The 20,163-nt window shown below is 45.1% G+C and overlaps 1 protein-coding gene across 1 annotated transcript in view; it reads left to right on the plus strand.

Moving 5' to 3' along the window:
- bysl (bystin-like) overlaps positions 1-20,163 on the plus strand; it is a 46,333-nt gene that overhangs the window by 13,104 nt on the left and 13,066 nt on the right. The window contains exons 4-6 of the mRNA XM_084316889.1: positions 10,057-10,190; positions 10,304-10,464; positions 14,778-14,880. Coding sequence (XP_084173015.1) covers positions 10,057-10,190; positions 10,304-10,464; positions 14,778-14,880 — 398 coding nt within the window. The remainder of the gene's footprint in view (positions 1-10,056; positions 10,191-10,303; positions 10,465-14,777; positions 14,881-20,163) is intronic.

Below are 20,163 nucleotides of genomic sequence, written 5' to 3' on the forward strand. Positions count from 1 at the left end.
GAATTGTATAAAGAAATGTCCATGTTCTGTCATCTAACAATATATTCCATTTTCCTGATATTTTAGGTTTTTGATGTGGTATCATTTTAGGTATCATGATACTTAGGCTGGTATCATGATACTTAGGCTGGTACTTATTGGTATCCTGAAGTGACAACAATAGTACACAACATAAAATTAGATGTGAATATAAAAATATGAGAAAAATAAACGCTGTAAACAAAGGTGCAGATGAGTGTCTGTATGCATTATATTATATATTAGGTTACACTCAAATATAGGCAATAAGAAAATAGATCCTGAATATATATACTATGAGTAGGGCTGTGCGATTAATCGATATTATCGATAATTCGAATGAATGATTTAGGACGGTTTTGAAAAATTTTAATTGATTTTCAAAAAAAATCTTTTTATTTTTATAAAAAAAAAATAAGAGTCTCCTTTTATTTTACAATATATTTGTTTTAAGTGAAGTATGGTGGAAAAAGCTAGTTATTGCACTATTAATCCCAATAGGGACATTCATCTTTGTTTGATCAAGAGTAACCTTTTATATTATATACATTATAAAAAAAAAATTTAAGTGAAGATTGGTGAAAGTTAGGTTTGCACTTCAATCCCAATAGGGACATTCATCTTGGTTTGATACTTTTTTTGTGTCAAATAAAAACAAAGTTTTTTCTTTTTTTTTTGCTCTCAAGAGAATTTTTTTATTAAAATCGTAAATCGGATTTGATTTTTTTAAATAATCAGGGATTTGATTTTTAGGCCATATCCCAGCCCCAACTATGAGTAAGAGTAAAAGTAAACATTATACACAAGGTGCAGTATATACATTACAAGGTACCCTAACTGGCATGATAAGAGTGGTTAAGAGTCAGACACACTTAGTGGTCACTGGTCAGACATTCAAGTCAAGTCAAGAGTTTTATTTGTCACAGCATACAAGTATACAGTGAAATGCAGGGGGTCTTGCCCGCAACGATTGTGCATAATACAATAATAATAATGTAATAAGAATCCAATAGAACGACATTGTGCAATAATACAAGTAATCAAAGTAGGGCATATCTGTATATGTACATGAGTTTTTACAGAGCATGGTAGGACATGCTAGGTCCTGTGATAGTGCAATACACTGTTAGCTACGGATGAGGCACTGGGTCTTTATTTACACTGCTATACAATGCTATATTATACAATCTCAAGTTATACTATACTATTCTTAAAGTGACCTTTCCTTTTGTAAAGTGACCATAAGTGTGAGCGTGTGCAGCATGAGTGTGTGTGTGCTCATGTTAAAGTGGCTGCTAGTGTGTGAGCGTGTACAGTGTGTGTGTTGTGTGTGTGCTCATGTGTGTGGAGAGTTCAGTGTTCAAGGCTCTGATGGCCTGGGGGAAGAAGCTGAGCCGAATTCTCTCTGTCCTAATTGCTGGTGTTCGCAGGCGTTTGCCTGACCGCAGCAGCTTGAACAGGCTGTTGTTGGGGTGGTGAGGGTCTTTCATTATTTTGCAGGCTCTGGATTTGCACCTCTTGTTATATAGGACCTGCAGGGATGGTAGTGCAATACCCGTAGTACGCTCGGCTGAGCGTACCACTCTCTGTAGGGCCTTCTTGTCCTGTGCCGTGCTGTTTCCATACCAGGCAGTGATGTTTCCAGTCAGAACGCTCTCTACAGCTCCGGAGTAGAAGGACTGGAGTATCTTCCCCAATACTCTGAACGTCCTTAACTGTCTCAGGTGGTAGAGGCGCTGCTTTGCCTTTTTTACGACTGAGTCTATGTGTGTTGTCCATGTCAGATCCTCTGAGATGTGGACCCCCAGGTACTTGAAGCTGCTCACCCTGTCCACAGTAGCCCCGTTTATCCTCAGTGGTGTGTGTGTGTCCCCTGCTGTCTTCTCCTAAAATCCACGATCAGCTCCTTGGTTTTACCAATGTTCAGGAGCAGGCTGTTGTCCTGGCACCAGCGTTCCAGTACCTCAACCTCCTCTCGGTAGGCCTTCTCGTCGTTGTCCGAGATCAGCCCCACCACCACTGTGTCGTCCGCAAACTTCACTATGGAGTTGGAGCTGAACTTGGCCACACAGTCATGTGTGTATAGTGAATACAGCAGGGGGCTCAGAACGCAGCCCTGAGGGGACCCGATGCTCAGGGTGATGGTGTTGGAGGTCTGACCTCCCACCCTGACCGCCTGGGGCCTTTCACTCAAAGTCCAGCATCCAGGCGCTCAGAGCGGAGCTCAGACCCAGCTCGATCAGCTTGTCCACCAGTCTGGTGGGGACTATGGTGTTGAACGCTGAGCTGTAGTCAATGAACAACAGTCTCACATAGCCCCCCTTCTGGCGGTCTAGGTGAGAGAGGGTGCTGTGCAGTACTTGGGAGACCGCATCATCAGTGGACCTGTTTGGCCTGTATGCAAATTGCATAGGGTCCATATCACTGGGAGGGAGGCACAAATGTGATCCTTAACCAGCCTCTCAAAACATTTCATGGCCACAGAGGTGAGTGCCACCGGTCTGTAGTCATTGAGACCTGTTGGGGAGGATTTCTTTGGTACCGGGATAATAGTAGACACCTTGAAGCACGCAGGTACCACGGATTCCGCCAGGGATAGATTAAATATGGTGGTGAACACTAGGGATGGGTACTGAATTCTGTACTTTTGAGGTACCGAACCGAAACACGTCGGTACTACCGAGTATCGAATCAAGTTAGAAACCGATTTTTATTTTTACTTTTTTATTTTTTTTATTATTTTTTACTTTTTTTTACTTTTTTTTTTTACTTTTTTCTTTTCATGTCAACGTTCACACGCACAATATATGCTTACCTAGGATTTTACTTGATTCAACAACAAAGCAGTCGGAGCAATGACAAGCCGAAAACTGTCGAAATTGTAGTTATTTGAAGTTTGGATTTTTTTTTACGACTGAGGTAGGTAAATTACATTTCTTGAGACTAAAGTACCGAAAAAAGGTACCGTTGGGTACCGGTATCGATTCACAGGTACCGGATCGGTTCAAATGTGAAAGGTACCCATCCCTAGTGAACACAGGGGCTAGCTGGTTAGCACAGGACTTAAGTATGCGTCCTGTTATTCCATCTGGGCCAGCAGCCTTCCTGGTGTACTGTTCACCCGCATAAATGCTCTTCTCACACTGTGTTCCGTCAATGAGAGAGCCCCCCCGCAGATGCCCCCTCTCTCCACGACAGCCGGCGCGTCGGTGACGCCACTAGCCGGTGAGCTAGCGTCGCCACTGTCTGCACCAAACCGCAGTAATCGTTTTTGAGTTCTGCAGCTGTTAGTTCTCCAGCTGCTGGCAGCAGTCCATGCCCACGATTGTGGAGCCTCTTGGCCGCTGGCACGAAGGACTGGCTGAGGCAATTAGTGGAGTGTTGGTGTGTAGTGTAGTAGTGTGTTCCTTCTCACAGCGCAAACACACCAGTCACGCGCGAAGGCGGGCTGGCGGCCGGCCGACCAGCGCTTCACTTTCACTCCCATGTTAATGGACGTAGCTGTGCCCACCGGCCGCAAGCGGGCGCGCGACTCGCGGGCTGGAAGCGATCGTTTCAGCATATAGATGTTGTTCAACCAGCTAATGTGTCTGTATCTTTCCCAATACAAATAAACCATATTACTGTAGTGGGCACTTACATGGGCACTTACCTGGACGGGACATAATCCACCTACACTGTCACTTTAAGGACACGGGGCATCCGGGGTATCTAGAGCGGCCATATTAACGCTTCACTTGGTTTGTTGTGGTATCCATGGTTATGCTATTAAATGATGCACACTGATGTGTGGTCAAAGAAACTTCACTCTCTTTGGTCGTGATTTCCCGTCTCCTACATTGGTGAACCTGACGTTCTTGGACGCTTTCAAGGACGATTGAACAATGGAAGAGGCAGTCGCGCTGAAGTTTATGGAAGCAGCAGTCGCGCTGAAATTGCCAGAGTTCTGGGAAACGCAAGCTACTGCATGGTTTGTGCAGGCGGAGGCGCAGTTTGCAATAAAGAAAATAACGGAGGATGACACTAAGTACTATCACGTTGTCGCTGTGCTGGGGACTAACACGGCAGCCAGAGTGGTGAGTCTACTCACAAACCCTCCGGCGCATGACAAATATGGCACGCTGAAGGCACACTTGTTGAAGTGTTTTGAACTGTCTGAGGTGGAACGAGCTAACCGGCTGTTTTCATTGCAAGGTCTGGGCGACAGTAAACCGTCTGAGCTTATGGATAGGATGCTGGCGTTGATGGGAGAGCATGAGCCCAACCATTTTCTCTTCCGACAGCTGTTCTTGCGCCAGTTACCGGCTCAGGTAAGGGCCGCCTTGGCAAACACAACAATAAATGACTGCCGTATGTTAGCCGCGGAGGCGGATAAGTTCTTTTTGGCCAGCCAGCAGCAACACTGTACGGCCGTGTTCTATCATGACCAACCCTCTACCTCTCACCATGGGGATTATACCGTCGCTGCTGCGGTGGCAGCCCCTCGCCAGCGAGGGAGAGACACTGGCTGGTGTTTCTTTCACACCAAGTATGGAGCCAGGGCTAACCAATGCCGTCCCCCATGTACTTACAAGGGGCCGGGAAACGCCCGGGCCGGCGCTCAACAGTGGCCATGAGCGTTGGTGGGGCCGGCAGGCTACTGTTTATTCGGGACAACATCTCAGGCAGGCGTTTCATGTGCGACACAGGGGCACAGAGAAGCGTGCTGCCTGCGTCAAGGGTGGACACCCTGGCCGACGGGCATGGACTCCCTATGGAAGCTGCCAATGGTACTACGATCCGCACGTATGGCAGTAGGCTAGTGAAGTTGTGTTTTGGTGAGCGGCGGTTTAGCTGGAACTTCATTACTGCTGATGTGTCTGTGCCCCTGCTGGGTGCTGATTTTCTGTGTGCCTATGGATTGTTGGTGGATGTCGAACAATCGATTGATCGACGCCACCACCTTTTGTTCATTTGAATGTACTGTCGGGGCAGCGCCTCCTGTGGGTTTGTCTAACATGTTGTCTGTTACAGATGAGTTTCACCAGCTGCTAGCCGAGTTCCCTGTCCTTACCCAGCCCACTTTCTCGTCCTCCACCAGTAAGCACGGTGTGGAGCATCACATCGCTACGGCAGGTGCGCCAGTCTACTCCCGGGCTCGGCGCCTAGATCCTGCCAAGCTGGCCGTGGCCAAGGCAGAGTTTTCCAACATGGAGAACCTGGGTATTATCCGTCGTTCTGACAGCCCATGGGCCTCACCCCTTCACATTGTCCCCAAGGCTGCCGGCGGGTGGCGCCCGTGTGGCGATTACCGCCGCCTTAACGAGGTAACCACACCGGACCGATACCCGGTTCCACATATTCAGGATTTTTCCACCCACCTGGCCCGGAAGCTCATATTTTCAAAAATAGATTTAGTTTGAGGTTACCACCAGGTGCCGGTCCACCCAGCGGACATCCCTAAGACGGCGGTGATTACTCCCTTTGGTTTATTTGAGTTCTTGCGCATGCCATTTGGGCTTAAAAACGCAGCACAGACATTCCAGCGCTTGATGGACTCTGTGTTACGGGACCTGCCTTTTTTGTTTGTCTACCTAGATGACATCTTAGTCGCCAGTACCACCAAGGCAGAGCACCTTTTCCACCGACTCAGTCAGCATGGGCTCATAATTAACCCAGCTAAATGTCAGTTTGGGCTGTCTAGGATCGATTTCCTCGGGCACCACGTCACCAAAGATGGGGCAGTTCCCCTCCCATCTAAGGTTGACGCCATAGCAAATTTTCCACTGCCACCCACCATCAAGGCTCTGCAAGAGTTCCTTGGCATGGTAAATTTTTACCATCGGTTTGTCCCCCGGGCTGCTTAATGCGACCTCTTTACGAGGTTCTCAGGGGTAAAATCGCCAAACATGTGGTGGACTGGACGGACGAGAGACGCAAGGCGTTTGTCGATACTAAAACCGCCCTGGCCAATGCAACCAGGCTGGCACACCCACTTCCCAACGCCCCTGTTGCCATCACCACTGATGCTTCAGACTATGCTGTTGGAGCGGTATACGAGCAGTGGGTGAGTGGGGCTTGGCAGCCACTGGCGTTTTTTAGCCGACAGCTTCGTCCTAATGAGTGCAAATATAGCACTTTTGATAGGGAGCTCCTCGCCCTCTATCTGGCCGTGCGGCATTTCCGTTCCCTGCTGGAGGCTCGTTCGTTCACGGCATTTGTAGACCACAAGCCACTCACTTTTGCTATGGCTAAAGTAAGTGAGCCATGGTCTGCCCGTCAGCAGAGGCACCTGTCATATATCTCAGAGTTTACCACGGATATTCAGCATGTCGCAGGCAGGGACAATCTAGTGGCAGACTGTCTCTCTCGGGCCTTGATCGGGGCCGTCCATGTTGGTTTGGATTATGCACGCATGGCCTCAGACCAGGTTTCCGACCTGGACGTTCAGGCCTACAGGACGGCCATCACAGCACTCAGGCTGGAGGATGTGGCATTTAATGAGGCTAACAGCACACTCCTGTGCGACGTTTCCACGGGGCGGCCGCGACCGGTGGTGCCCAGCAGTTGGAGACGTCATGTTTTTGACATCATACATGGTCTCTCTCACCCCGGTAACAGGGCGTCTCAAAAGCAGGTGGCAGCCAAGTTCATTTGGCACGGGCTGAAAAAGGATGTGAGCGGGTGGGTTAAGACCTGTGTGATGTGCCAGCGCGCTAAGGTACACCGCCACATTAAAGCTCCTTTGGCCCAGTTCTCCGTGCCCGAAAGGAGGTTTGACCACGTGAATGTGGACCTGGTGGGTCCATTACCCCCATCGCATGGTTTCACATACCTCCTCACGATGGTGGACAGAACCACTCGGTGGCCAGAGGCCGTTCCGCTGTCATCCACAACGTCCACTGATCTGGCTCGGGCGTATATATATACGTGGGTGGCCCGGTTTGGTGCTCCGTCTGACCTTTCGTCGGACCGCGGACCTCAGTTCACCTCTGAGCTTTGGTCCGAGATTGCCAGAAACTTAGGCGTGAGACTGCACCGCACTACCGCCTATCACCCGCAGGCTAACGGTTTGTGTGAGCGGTTTCACCGGTCCATGAAGGCTTCTCTCCGAGCTACCCTTAGCGATGGTAGTTGGGTCGACAGGCTCCCGTGGGTCATGTTGGGTCTCAGGACCGCCCCCAAGGATGATCTCCAGTCATCGTCGGCTGAGCTGGTCTATGGCCAACCGCTGCGGGTCCCCGGGGAGTTTTTACCTGACACCACAGACCCCTGGTCTGCGACCCAGCAGCGCGTTTCAAACTTGGAGAACGCTAGGGCATTTGTGCCGGTCCCCACCTCGCAGCATGGTTTGCCACAGACTCGTGTTCCACCCGGCCTCCAGGCGACGGAATACGTGTTCATACGGCACGATGCCCACCGCGGGTCCTTTCAACCCCCCTACGATGGCCCGTTTCGGGTCCTACAGACGGGAAGTAAGACCTTCGTGGTGGACATTGGCGGTAAACCGGAACATGTCTCGGTGGACAGGCTTAAGCCAGCTCACTTGGATGTGGATCACCCCGTGGCACTCGCTCAGCCCCCGCGGCGGGGGCGACCTCCCCGTGTTAAACCTCGTCACCATAGGTCGCTTTTTGAAAATATGAGTCCCTCACCGCCCATTAGGCACCTTGCCCCTTGCCCTCCCCGCCACTGCAAGGCCCCAGGGGGTCCCACGGTAGCTCATATGCCGGCTCCAGTTGTTCGGAGCCGTTATGGTCGGGAGGTCCGTCTACCGACCCGTTTTGTGAGTTAGTAGGGTGAATTCTGGGGGGACATATGTAGTGGGCACTTACATGGGCACTTACCTGGACGGGACATAATCCACCTACACTGTCACTTTAAGGACACGGGGCATCCGGGGTATCTAGAGCGGCCATATTAACGCTTCACTTGGTTTGTTGTGGTATCCATGGTTATGCTATTAAATGATGCACACTGATGTGTGGTCAAAGAAACTTCACTCTCTTTGGTCGTGATTTCCCGTCTCCTACATTACTATACTTTTTCAGGAGTACAGTCACACTGATCATCATTCTAAAATGTATTCTAACATTCTAATTAATTATATAATAACTGGTTATTATACATGCAAATATAGAACACTGGAACTGTAAATCTTTTTAAAAAATCTTCAAACTGGGACTGACTTCGCAATAGACTAGGCCAGGGGTCGCCAATTAGATTTGCCCACGGGCCAAATTTTCCCCAAGCCATTGTGTGGCGGGCCAATGATAAGTGAACATTTTTTAACTGTAAAAAAAAAACGACATATACATGTTTGCACTGTCTTTTTTCTATTATAAAGTGCCTCTCAGACAGTGCATTACACATGAACAGATCAGTAATTTGATTTTAATGCAGGTGCTCGCATTATAAATCGAGATCAGTAGGGTGCATTTGATTTTAAGCACCACAGCGGGTGTATTATACATCGAATGTATTATTATTATTATTAAAACACAACACTCACCGGCATAATGCAGGCATCCCTGCCCTGGACTTGATATTGTTTCTGCTTCGGTCCTCCAAAATCCATGTTAATAACATGTTAAATGTCCACTCGCGTTGAATGCCCACCCAACTTGAACACAGTTGCTTGCTCGTGTTGCCATGTCAACAAGCGAGAGTCACCGGTTGCTTATTGCAAGAGTTACCTGTTGCGATAAACCCGTATTTTAAGAATGACACCTGTTTATTAAAATAAGCTTTATAGGTCGTAAGCTCCTCTTCTGGCTCATCATATTTCCCCGTTGCATTGCAAAGAAGTTATTCAAAGACGTTTGTTTTGTTTTTGCAAACGTTCGCTCGCCGGCATCCCAAACGCGGAAGTGAAAGTGAAATTCCATTGGTTCTCCCAGTCCATGTGACCATTTCTAGCATTTCAATTGGCTATAAACCCATTCTGCAATCTGTTAAATAAAGTTTTCATTCATTCATTCATTCATCATGAACAGCAGATCAGCTGTTGCAGATCACAGCGGCGTGTGATGAACACAGATCAAAATGCATGAAAACACGACTCACCATACCTTGTTTGTTGTTAAGTCCTCCAAAATCCCTGCTAATGTTTGAAACATGTCATATCCACTCGCCGCCCTCCAATTCCAGATTGGCGTTGAATGCTTTATCTGAACTTTATCTGCCAACTTGAACACAGTTGTCATCATTGCCTCGTTGTTGTTGTTGTTGTTGTTGTCGCCACATATTATGCAGAGAGGACGTCGGCTCGGCACGCAAGAATCACCGACCTGTTGCGATAAACCCGTATTTTAAGTATTGCTCCTGTTTATTAAAAGAAGCGTTATATTTCCCCGTTTTCTTTTTAACTCGCTTGCATCTCGAATGCGGAAGTGAACGTGCGTTCGGGAAATATACACAGGCCCGGTGGGACTATTCCATTGGTTCTCCCAGTCCACGTGACCATTTCTAGCATTTCAATTGGCTATAGTGACAGACATGATGACTACCGGTAGATAGATGCAGCTTCACAATAAAAGACACCCTGGCGTCCAGAGTGAATATTTCCCGCGCGTCACATAAATATCATATTCTCAAAATAATCTGACGGGCCAGAAATTATTGCTGGCGGGCCAATGTCGCCGCCTATTGCCGATCCCTGGACTAGGCATTTACAGCTGTTCCAATGTAAATGTGCCTTCCTCCGTGCACTTTCGCCCGCTCTGAAGTCGGACTCGGTGTGCCTGGCCACGCGCGCTGTTCTCGCACGGAACCTGCGAGTGCCTGCATGCGCGACTGGTGTGTTTGCGCTGTCATCCTCCTCTCTGCCACCACCTCTAGTTTGACCAGCTCAACTCCCACCATGGACTAAGACCAAACCAATCGATTATGGGTCGACTAAGACCAAACCAATCGATCAATTGTCTATGAGGGGACAGCCCTAGAAGTTGGAATAGGCACAAACTCCACAACAGTATATGGCTTTAGTAGCTGAGCATAAATGTGAAGATCTGGAGAGCAATTATGTGGTTGTTGTTATATTTTATTTTGTTGTTTCAGGTTCTGTCCAAATATCGCAGTGGCAAGCTTCCAAAGGCTTTCAAAATCATCCCGGCACTGTCCAACTGGGAGCAGGTTCTATACTTGACCGAGCCTGAGACCTGGACTGCAGCTGCCATGTACCAGGCGACAAGGTTAGTTGTTCTACAATCTACAGAATGTGAATTAACATTATTGTAAAAACCTCAAAGTGAGTAACAGTGTTATAACTTGTACGAGGTAAGAATTTGTTTCTTTTTTGATGTAGAATCTTCTCATCCAATCTGAAAGAGCGAATGGCCCAACGTTTCTACAACTTGGTGCTATTGCCACGGATACGGGATGATATCGCAGAATACAAAAAACTCAACTTTCATCTCTATAATGCCCTCAAGAAAGCCCTCTTCAAACCAGGGGCGTGGTTCAAAGGTGAGACGAAGCTACTTACCATTTCAATTTCGGGGGGGGGGGGGGGAGGTCGGAACTTAAATATAAAGGAAAGTTGATGCATTAAAGCTAAAGTCCAATGGTCTTGGTAACACATTATTTAAATAAATCAACCAACAGACCCTTTGATAACCATTACCTGTTCTAGTTTGCTCACAATTTGGCCTTCACTTTGATAGGGAAACGGTCTCCTAGCTCTCGCAATGTTAAACCATTCCAACCTCCTTTCCCCATTATTTCCAACAACCTGCCCTCTTGGGACCTACAAGTAATGCTAGACATGGCTCATCTGTTAAAACTACACCACTAGGTGGCGATGTTGCCCAACAATGTTTGAAATCTGCATTTGCCATTATTTTCCACAATCAAACAGTCCAACATAAAAGTAAATTTTATAGAATTTTTTTTATATGGCATGCACAGACACCCACACACACAGACAGACACACACACTGTAGGATGTACAGGCGCGTAAGAAGTATACATTTTCCAATGAGGTGGGAGATTATGTTCTAGTCTCATGCTATTAAGGAGCCACATGGATGCCAAGTGAACACAAGGCCACAGTTGACCTCATTAATAACTTAGCAGCATGTGGACGGCCATGCAGTAGCAACAGGTAGGTAGTATTAATTAACCTCAATGGAAGCAGGAAGAAGCCTAGTAGAATACTGAACATACATAGCATGTATTGAGTGTTTTCTCTTCATATGTACTTCATACGTTTCCTCAGAGTGATTTCTCAGCTTTTTAATTATTTCTTTTCCAGTTCTCAGAATAACAATGTTCCACCAGCATGTTTTTCCTTATCCTCTTCCACCTGTGTGGTCCATCGGCGGACTGCAAATGACATCACGTCATAAATCATTCTCTCTAGTCTAGACTGTATGACATAATGTTGTGTTTTTTTTCTTCAAATGTATCTAAGAGTAAAGACCCTAACCATGTCACAACAGCAGTTTTCAGCATATTTTCAGCAATATGTTTGTTTACCAATAGGTTAAAGTGTTATTAATGAAATATCAGTTTAGGAATTGTATTCAATAGCTAGCGAATTTCGACCGTAAATAAATCAGAGCGGCCATTTTGCTGTAGTCATTATGAGGACGGAAAGACAGGGCTTTCAATGAGCTCCAGCTTTCTGCAAGCAAATGACTTCCTGATTATTATTTTTTATTTCTCTGGATTATATACCACAAAACTGAACGTTATTGGCATAGATTGGAGTGCAGTTAGTGTGTCTACCTTCTGTGAACATTTAGCAACCATCCGTGTTGAACTCCGTTTAAAAATGGCGGACCTGTTGCAAGAATAAAAAGCTGACTGTACATACAGTAGATTTCATTCTCGGTTCTTCATGCACGCCTGGTGATACTAAATCCAAATTGAACTCTGTCATTGGAATGAGTAGATTTGGCCAGATCCATAGATGTGCAACATGGCTATAATAAGGTAATTTATAGGCCTCCATATTCTATAATAATATTTCAAATAGCATGGGTCCGGATGGCAGAATTCAGTACTGTATCTACAAAACCTTCTGTTTAATCATCTTCCCTTTATTAATTTCCTTCGATTTTTTTGTACACGTAATCTCAAGAAGGTACTGAACATGGTCGGCTGGGTGGCCTAGCGGAGATTGCACTCGTCACCAATGCAAGAAACTCCGGTCTCGACTCCCCGAGTCGGCATTGCCTGTGGCTTGGGCCAGTCATCATACTATCTCAATTGGCAGAGGTAGCGGGTGGAAAGTCGATGGGTGGGGATTGGGCGTTGTGGACAGCGACTCCTACAGGTCGGTTGGGTGATGCCTGTATAGCAGAGACAGGAAATATCGGGGGCAGCGTGAGCCTCCCACGCGTTACTCCTCGCCACTGAGAATCCGCGCTGTCTGGTGAAAAGATGCGACAGGCTGCCTCCTCGTGTACCGGAGGGGACACGTGATGCAAGGCTTCTATCCTCACTACAGCCGACCAGTGGGAGGCATAGTCTAGCAACGTTCAAGACAGGGGAGGGGAGAATTGAAGGGGAGAATTGGCAATATGAAATTGGGATGGAAGAAAAATATGGCGAAAAAGTGGATAAAAAAAAAGAAGGTACTGAACGAGCTCAGTGGCAGTTTTTCATGTCTGGTAATTTTTAGCATGGTGTTATTCACTGTCAAAGATGCAAAGAAAAATCATTAATATTCTCCTTGTTTCATCACAATTTAAGCAAGCCTATTATAATAGTAATAGACACAATATTTCTGGCACTGGGAATACATTCCATGAGATCCCTAGATGTCCCTAGATACCAAGAACATGCAAATGGACCTTGTAGAAGTGGAGCAATCTTCCATTTACTTAGGTATGTATTTTAGGCGGATTTTCAGAAAATAGGGCTCGGGCCTAAGAGGTTATGGAATAATTAATCGTACTACTGCGTTTCTGCTGCGCATTCATCAAGGAGAATCACCAGGGGAGGGAATATGCAGAAATGAATGAACAATGAGAATTCAATAGGAATTGTATTTACAGATGTGACGAAATAAGCCTAGGTATTATTGTGTAATAACTTTATATATATATATATTATGTGTGTGTGTATTATTATTTTCCACAAGTTATTATATAATTCTATATCAGGGTGCGTGATGTAATTTATAGATGTGCTGCTGTTTTGACTCTTAAGCCTTTATATTTATAGCCTTTAAGCCTATTCTTAAGCCTTTAGATAGTCACGCACAGCTCCAACATGGTGATTAAGTTTGCCGATGACACAACAGTGATAGGCTTAATCACCAATGATGATGAAACGAGGAGCCAAGAACAAAATAATTTCACTCATCTATATACTTTACAGTAATGGAAGATGTGACAATAAACTCTGAATCTGATTCTGTATATCACTCTTCCCTCAGATTGATCCCCAGTCAGTGATAGTTACAGACAGTACTCATCACTGTATCCTGTAGCTACAGGATTGGGTGGTCCTCATTGACATCATTCTGTTTTTATATCAAGCCATTGTTTGATATATTACTTAATTATTAGGCCTTTGGAGCATATCATACTCACTCAAACGATTGGCATGCGCCAATCCCCAGAGTTTGCACTGAACTTGGGAAATATGCTTCTAATTTCTGGGCCTAGACACATCTGACAATGCACTTTAATACTGGATACCTTGGTATCCATTGGACAGTCTGCAGTTGTTTTGATCGATTTATTGTGTTGCTTTATATGTATTTTTGACATCATAAAACAGGAAGGAACATTGTGTTGTCCTTAACACTTTGGGTGCCACGCGTATCGCTTATCTTTACCCCTAGAATGCCAGCTTTATAGTCGTTTCCGCAGTCGTTTCACTATGTTTGCGAAGCTGTGTGTGTGTTCTGTATTATAGCTGTGGAGACATGGTGTGGCTTATGTGCAATAAGCCCAAACCGTTCTGGCTGATCCCCTGAAACCCCAAATACTCCCAAATCAATATATAACTCAAAACTGTGATCGTGTTTGCCGAGCATTGATTGATTGATTGATTGAAAACTTTATTAACAGATTGCAGAATGGGTACAATACAGTACAGCTCAATACACACAATTGTTAAGGGGATGCAGACCAGAGAAAGACTTTCGTCTTGTTTACATCAGGGTCCCCCATTTTCAATTAATCTGGACATATATGACATACATGACATACAGATAGTCAGTACTGCTACATCTATACATTTATGACATACCAGATTTGCAAATACAGTACTGTTTGTGATACAGAAGGAGTCAGGAAAAGGGCATGTTTTTCGTCCGGTGAAACACAAAACTGTGATCGTTAGGAAAACACGTTTCAGATTCGGTAAAATAGACATAGAATGTACCTTACCTTAGCCAGATTGTATTCCAAGAAGAATAATTCCAAGTGATCGCATTGCCATCGCGATTACCCGTGTCTATACTCGTGTATACGGGAAATAGGCTTCAGGCAAAAAACTGTCTCCGAGGACGAGGGGCCTTTTGCCCTTGCAAAAAAAAAAAGAGAATAGGTGTATCCACACCAAGCTATTCCAGTTCAGACATGGACGATACTGCCACCTGGTGATAGTCGATTGGCATTGCAGTTCTAGTGTGTGGGGATGTGCCAAAATGATGCAGATCGCTCCGGGCAAGTCTGTAGAGCGGGGATCAAAGTAAAAAGATCAAACGATCCAAAAACATAATATCTCGTTTTTGGCACTCAACACTTGTCGAGCAAACATGTAATCTTCCATTTTTGGCACAGAATGTGTTAAAGGTTTCCTATGTGTTGTGCTCTTAGGTATACTGATCCCGATGTGCGAGTCTGGGACATGCACTCTCAGGGAGGCCATCATCGTTGGCAGTATACTCACCAGGTGCTCCATCCCCGTGCTCCACTCAAGGTAAGAGATGCTCACTTAAGACAGGAAGTTTTACCTTCCAGAAACACATACAGGTAGATTGTCAAAAGAATGCTAATTGGAATGTGGCCGTAAATTGACTGATGCACCCTCCCTTCAGCTTGGCTCATGCCAGACAACAGGGGGTTTAGACCTATCTCAGTGTATCCTTATCTTATCCTGTTGCAGTCCCTTGTTAAAAACTGATAGGAGATGCCACTCTTTTAAGTGGCGACTGATTGACCTATCTCAAAATATTTTCTTGATCCTCCGCATCACAGCTGTTGCTTGAGGGAAGCAACAGTTGTGATTGGAGGATCAAGAAAAAAGGGCAGGGTTTGAAATAGGTAAACTTTCTAAGGGTGCTTACTGCTTTCACATATAGTTTTGGTGGACTTGGTGCGGTTCTGGTGGTGAAGTTGCAACATTGTTGCATTCATCATTTGGTTCGTCTGCATTCACACAGCAATTTGTCAGGCGCACCAAACTATCTGAACAATGTCACGCGGTCGAAAAGGACGCTCGTCTATTGGACACAATGGAGAGTGGAAATCCCTCCCCTTCAGGAAGTGAAATGCGCGTCAACACAAACTGCGTGAAGCGTGATAGTAGCAGAGGCGTGGCATTGATCCATCGTTCGATTATAATTCCCATTACCGCCATCCTCTCGCTAAACAACTTGTACACCTCGTTGTTTTTGTGAGTGCCCACAAGCAGCTGTTTTATTTGGTCTTCTGCCCAGCTGTGTTTTTTTTCTTCCTTCTACCCCAGATAGATAGATAGATAGATAGATAGATAGATAGATGCAGTGTGCTTGTTTTGCAGTGAATGCCGCACCGCGGTAATAATAATAATAATAAGCAGCTGTGTTTTTTTTTTTATTCCTTCTACCCCAAGATGCACAGTAGATAGATAGATAGATGCAGTGTGCTTGTTTTGCAGTGAATGCAGCGCAGCGGTAATAATAATAATATACCCAAGATGCATAGTTTATCAGGTGACTTCCTACGTTTGGTCCGCGTTTGGTCCGATGAAGCGAACCGAGACCTATGTTTTTGGTCGGACCAGAGTTCGACGCGCATTCACACAAACCCAAAAAAGCGGACTATCGAATTCTGGTCCGATAGTCCGGCCCAAACAGCTCCTGTGGGAAAGCGACCTAATACTGCGTACAGGTGGCAGGAAAGTAGTTCCCCAAAAGACAGGGTGCACACCGGGGTTAACTTGTTTTCGTTTGAAAATAGATTCCCCAAAATGTAGGTGTAGATTTGGCGCCGTTTTACACTTCTTTAAAAAATCTGACGTGACAATGTGAGATTTCAAATGTCCAAATATGAATGCATGTCCAGCTAGTCAGATGCATCTACCCACCTTTTTTCTTATATCTTTTTTTACATGGATGGCCAATGACCGAAACTTAACGGGGGTGGTGGGCCAAAGACTGTGACTTGACATTGATAATGGCTTACATTTACATTTAAACAAAGTGGGGCTTGCAACTCACTTTTGATGCTCCAAGGTGTTTTAATTGTGACAAAAAGAATTGCAGATACAACGTTTCGACCCTTCCGGTCTTTTTCAAGTATGAACACAACAGGAAATTGCATATTTTTTATACAGGAAATGAATAAATTAGCTATCAGCCGAACCTGGTGATCTATATCAGGGGTTCCCAAACTTTTCAGGCCAGGACCCAGAAAATAAGGCGTCAGAGAGCCGCGGCCCAATGCACATCGTCAGGCTTTTTTTTTTTTTTTTTTTTTTGCAAGGCGACCGATTTTTTAAGCCAAATATCACTTCAATCCTATTAAGTTAGTTCAAGTTAGTTATTCATTTATATGTGCTATTTATGAGAGGGCTAACTTGTTGCAAAATAATAATGATAATAATAATAGCCTCATTAACACTTTGATCGCCATGGGTTAAATTCATAATTTACCATCCCTCGCCAGCTCTATTTGTCTATGGAGAAGTTCCCCTTCTTTGCAGGGCTATAACTTTTTAAATTCTATTGCTACATAGCCATTATTATGGCCCATTCAATGTCCTATATGTATTGTTCAGGGTGTAGCAACGTTAAACTTTTTCATTCACATATTCATACTAAAATATGGTCTAAAGTATAAGTATGTTTTTATCGTTTTCTACAGCTTTCTTCAGAACGTGATTTATAGCCCTAAATGCATTATATTGATGATGAAATACAGTTTGGTAGCGATCGGCGTGAGATGAAAAATTTCAACTGGACGTACTTCTAGAATGATCTACGTATGATCTGATGATGACCGGATGGGCGGGGGATCGTTTATAATTCCGTGGGCAGCGTTAGATGATTCATCCAGAGTGGGTCATATGTTCATCATAGCAGTTTATATGGAATAGGTTAGAAAATAACGCTGAATCTTACCGTATGTTCCTCGCACCGTTGGACGATCAGCGTGGAGTAGACCGTTTTCGATTATGGGATGTTGATCCTGATGAACCATTTCCAGGTTGTATAATACTATATATGTCCAAATAACGTTGTTTATTGAGTTAGGGCGAGCGATTGATCATCCAGTGTGTTGAGATGGAGTCCGGCTACCGATCGCGAGTGCCCGGAGCACATATGGATGGGCACTTCCTGTTTGGCGTGCCCCCCCCCCTCCAGATGGCGCTCTCGAACCGCTAGAGAGTTGAGAGGAGATCACCAGTGTGTCTCAGGGCTCCGGAAAGGAAATATGATTTCGATGACAGATTTTTGAAATATTGACATCAAAGACGAGTTACGGCGTCTTCGGCAGAATGAGCATGGCTCGGAATGACGTCTTAACTCGTCCGCGGCGGTTAAAGTGTTAAAATACTATTGTTGCTTCGGTTGTTTTCAGCGTTTTATGTGCATAATCTGTTATTTAGTTTGAAATGTTCGTTGAAATAAGTAGACTTTTCGTTTTTATTTATTAAGTTAATATAAAACCATATACCGTAATTCCTCTAATAGTAACCCCGGCTTGTATTTGTTTCAACTGTAGCGGGTACCAGGCTTGTATTAGGAGGAGGCCTGTATAAGAGGGAGGCCTATATTTCAAATTTTCAAACGGATCATAATGAATAAATCAACATTTTGTGTCAGTTTGAACCCAGTAAAATGTACTGGGTTCATTTATTGAAACCAAGTACTGTATGAAATAGTAAACAGTGCAATTACAGGTGGTCACTGGTCATTTCAACGTTTTCAAAGTGAAATCAAGTAACTAGCTCAGTATGCAGCTCAGTATATTAGTAACCCGGCTTGTATTAGGAGGCCGGCTTATAATTGCTTAGCTCAAGAGCAGGGGAGGAAATTAGGCCACTTTACTCGCCAAATGCGAGTATTTTTTACGTTTGGCGAGTGATTCATGTAGACCACTCGCCAGTCTGGCGAGTATACAAAAAAATAAAACATTCTGCAATCACTGCACTGGCAAACGGTGCGCGTCTTCTGAGTGTTCGCTTTAGTTGACAGTGCCACGAGAGCACTGCACAAGACCACCCGCGGACATATAATGTTTAATAAACGTTTGCGCAGTACTGGCCAACCCGCGGACATATAATAATAAAAGTCCCGCGGTACTACTAGGCTAGCCATCAGGAGCACTCGCAAACAGATAACGTTAAACACAGCAGAATATGGAAAACAGACAGACTGACCAACGGGGAACTGCATCCAACCCTAGTACAACCATCGAGTATAAGTTACTAAGGACACATTTAAATCACAGAGGTGTAATGTTGTCTACTGGAACTGTATACAGTGGTTAGCTTCTAGTTAGCGTTATATAGCTGCTTGCTAGCTAACGTTAGCCCCGTGTGCTCAAAGCAGCCAGCTAGGTGTATCTGTTATGACTATAATGTTTCCGAAAAAGCACCGGACTACGACGTAAGGTTAGACATTTTATTTCATGCTCAAAAGCCCCTGGCTTGCACATCGCAGTCACGAAAGGGGCTAGCTCAACCTGTGCACAACGTCAACAGCACACCAACCCAACTGACGTTACCACAACACTTGACGGTACTTCACAGCACTGTCGTAAGACCACCGTGCTGTCTTAAAGGCACAGTGTGCCTACCCAGATGCATACACAACATTGACGCGGCTTGACATACAAAGAAGTAATTATCACAATTAGCGATTTTTGTCTGGTAAAAAATCTGTTTGGCTGGTAAAAAAAATCAGATACTCGCCAGTTGGCTGGTAAGCCAAAAAGTTAGTTTCCTCCCCTGCTCAAGAGCGCACCCGGCCATTAATAGAGACCCGGCTTGTATTTGAGACCCGGTTACTATTAGAGGAATTACGGTAGTCACATTTTAGAATACAATAGAATATAATTTTAGAATACAACTAGAAACACTGTCCTGGCCTGCTTCTAAGTTCAGATTTTTTTAATCATCTCGCGGCCCACCCGTGGCTGCTCGCGGCCCACCTTTGGGTCGCGACCCCGACTTTGGGAACCACTGATCTATATCTCCCCCTCGTCTTGGAAGATGCACTTTCTCTATTCCAAGGTACCTTAATGATATGTAATCTATATGCTCAGGTGCCATGTGGTAAAGCTTATGTCGGTAAGACAACACATGCTTTAAAAACACGTATTGCTGAACACAGGAGTACAATACGGGGATGAAAAAAGCTCAGTAGCTTTACATTTAAAAAAGGCACACCACAATGTCTCATCATTAAGATACCTTTTGTAACTGAGGGGTACAATTCCCTGACTGTATTAAATAAGTATGGTATCATTAAACCACTACTGTCTTATGTACATTACTACTGGCCATACAGTACACAGGTATATGATATGAACACCTCCACAATGACACGGTTCCACAACAAATCTTGGTTAGAGTAATATTTATTATTATAGCAACGGTAGGTTACAGAATGATAACTATGAATTGCGCTTGTAAGGCGAAGAATGTGCGTGAGTAAGTCAAGAGCGTAAGTCCATTAGAATAGTACGCAGGAGATAATAAATACCACCTGTATCAATAGGAATTATATCTATGGTACACTAGTAGGGCAGCGGGAGATACTAGTAGGGTCCCTCCGGTTGTAGGCCAGCAGGGGGAGGAAATGTTCGAATGCAAACTCTGGATCAACGGGGAATCAATAAGCTCCAGCTACGGGAGTCGGTACATTACTCCCTTGATCGGCAGACGAAAGCAGCAGCTGTAATCCAAGTATGCGTGCAGCATAGGTGAAAGCCGGCCAGCCTCTCCTAGAGACGGGCTCGAGTGATGTTCCTCACGGGTAAATCCCACACAGTA

Source organism: Notolepis coatsorum (genome assembly GCF_963971535.1).
Source record: "Notolepis coatsorum genome assembly, chromosome: 6".
In the NCBI taxonomy this organism is placed as follows: Eukaryota; Metazoa; Chordata; class Actinopteri; order Aulopiformes; family Paralepididae; genus Notolepis; species Notolepis coatsorum.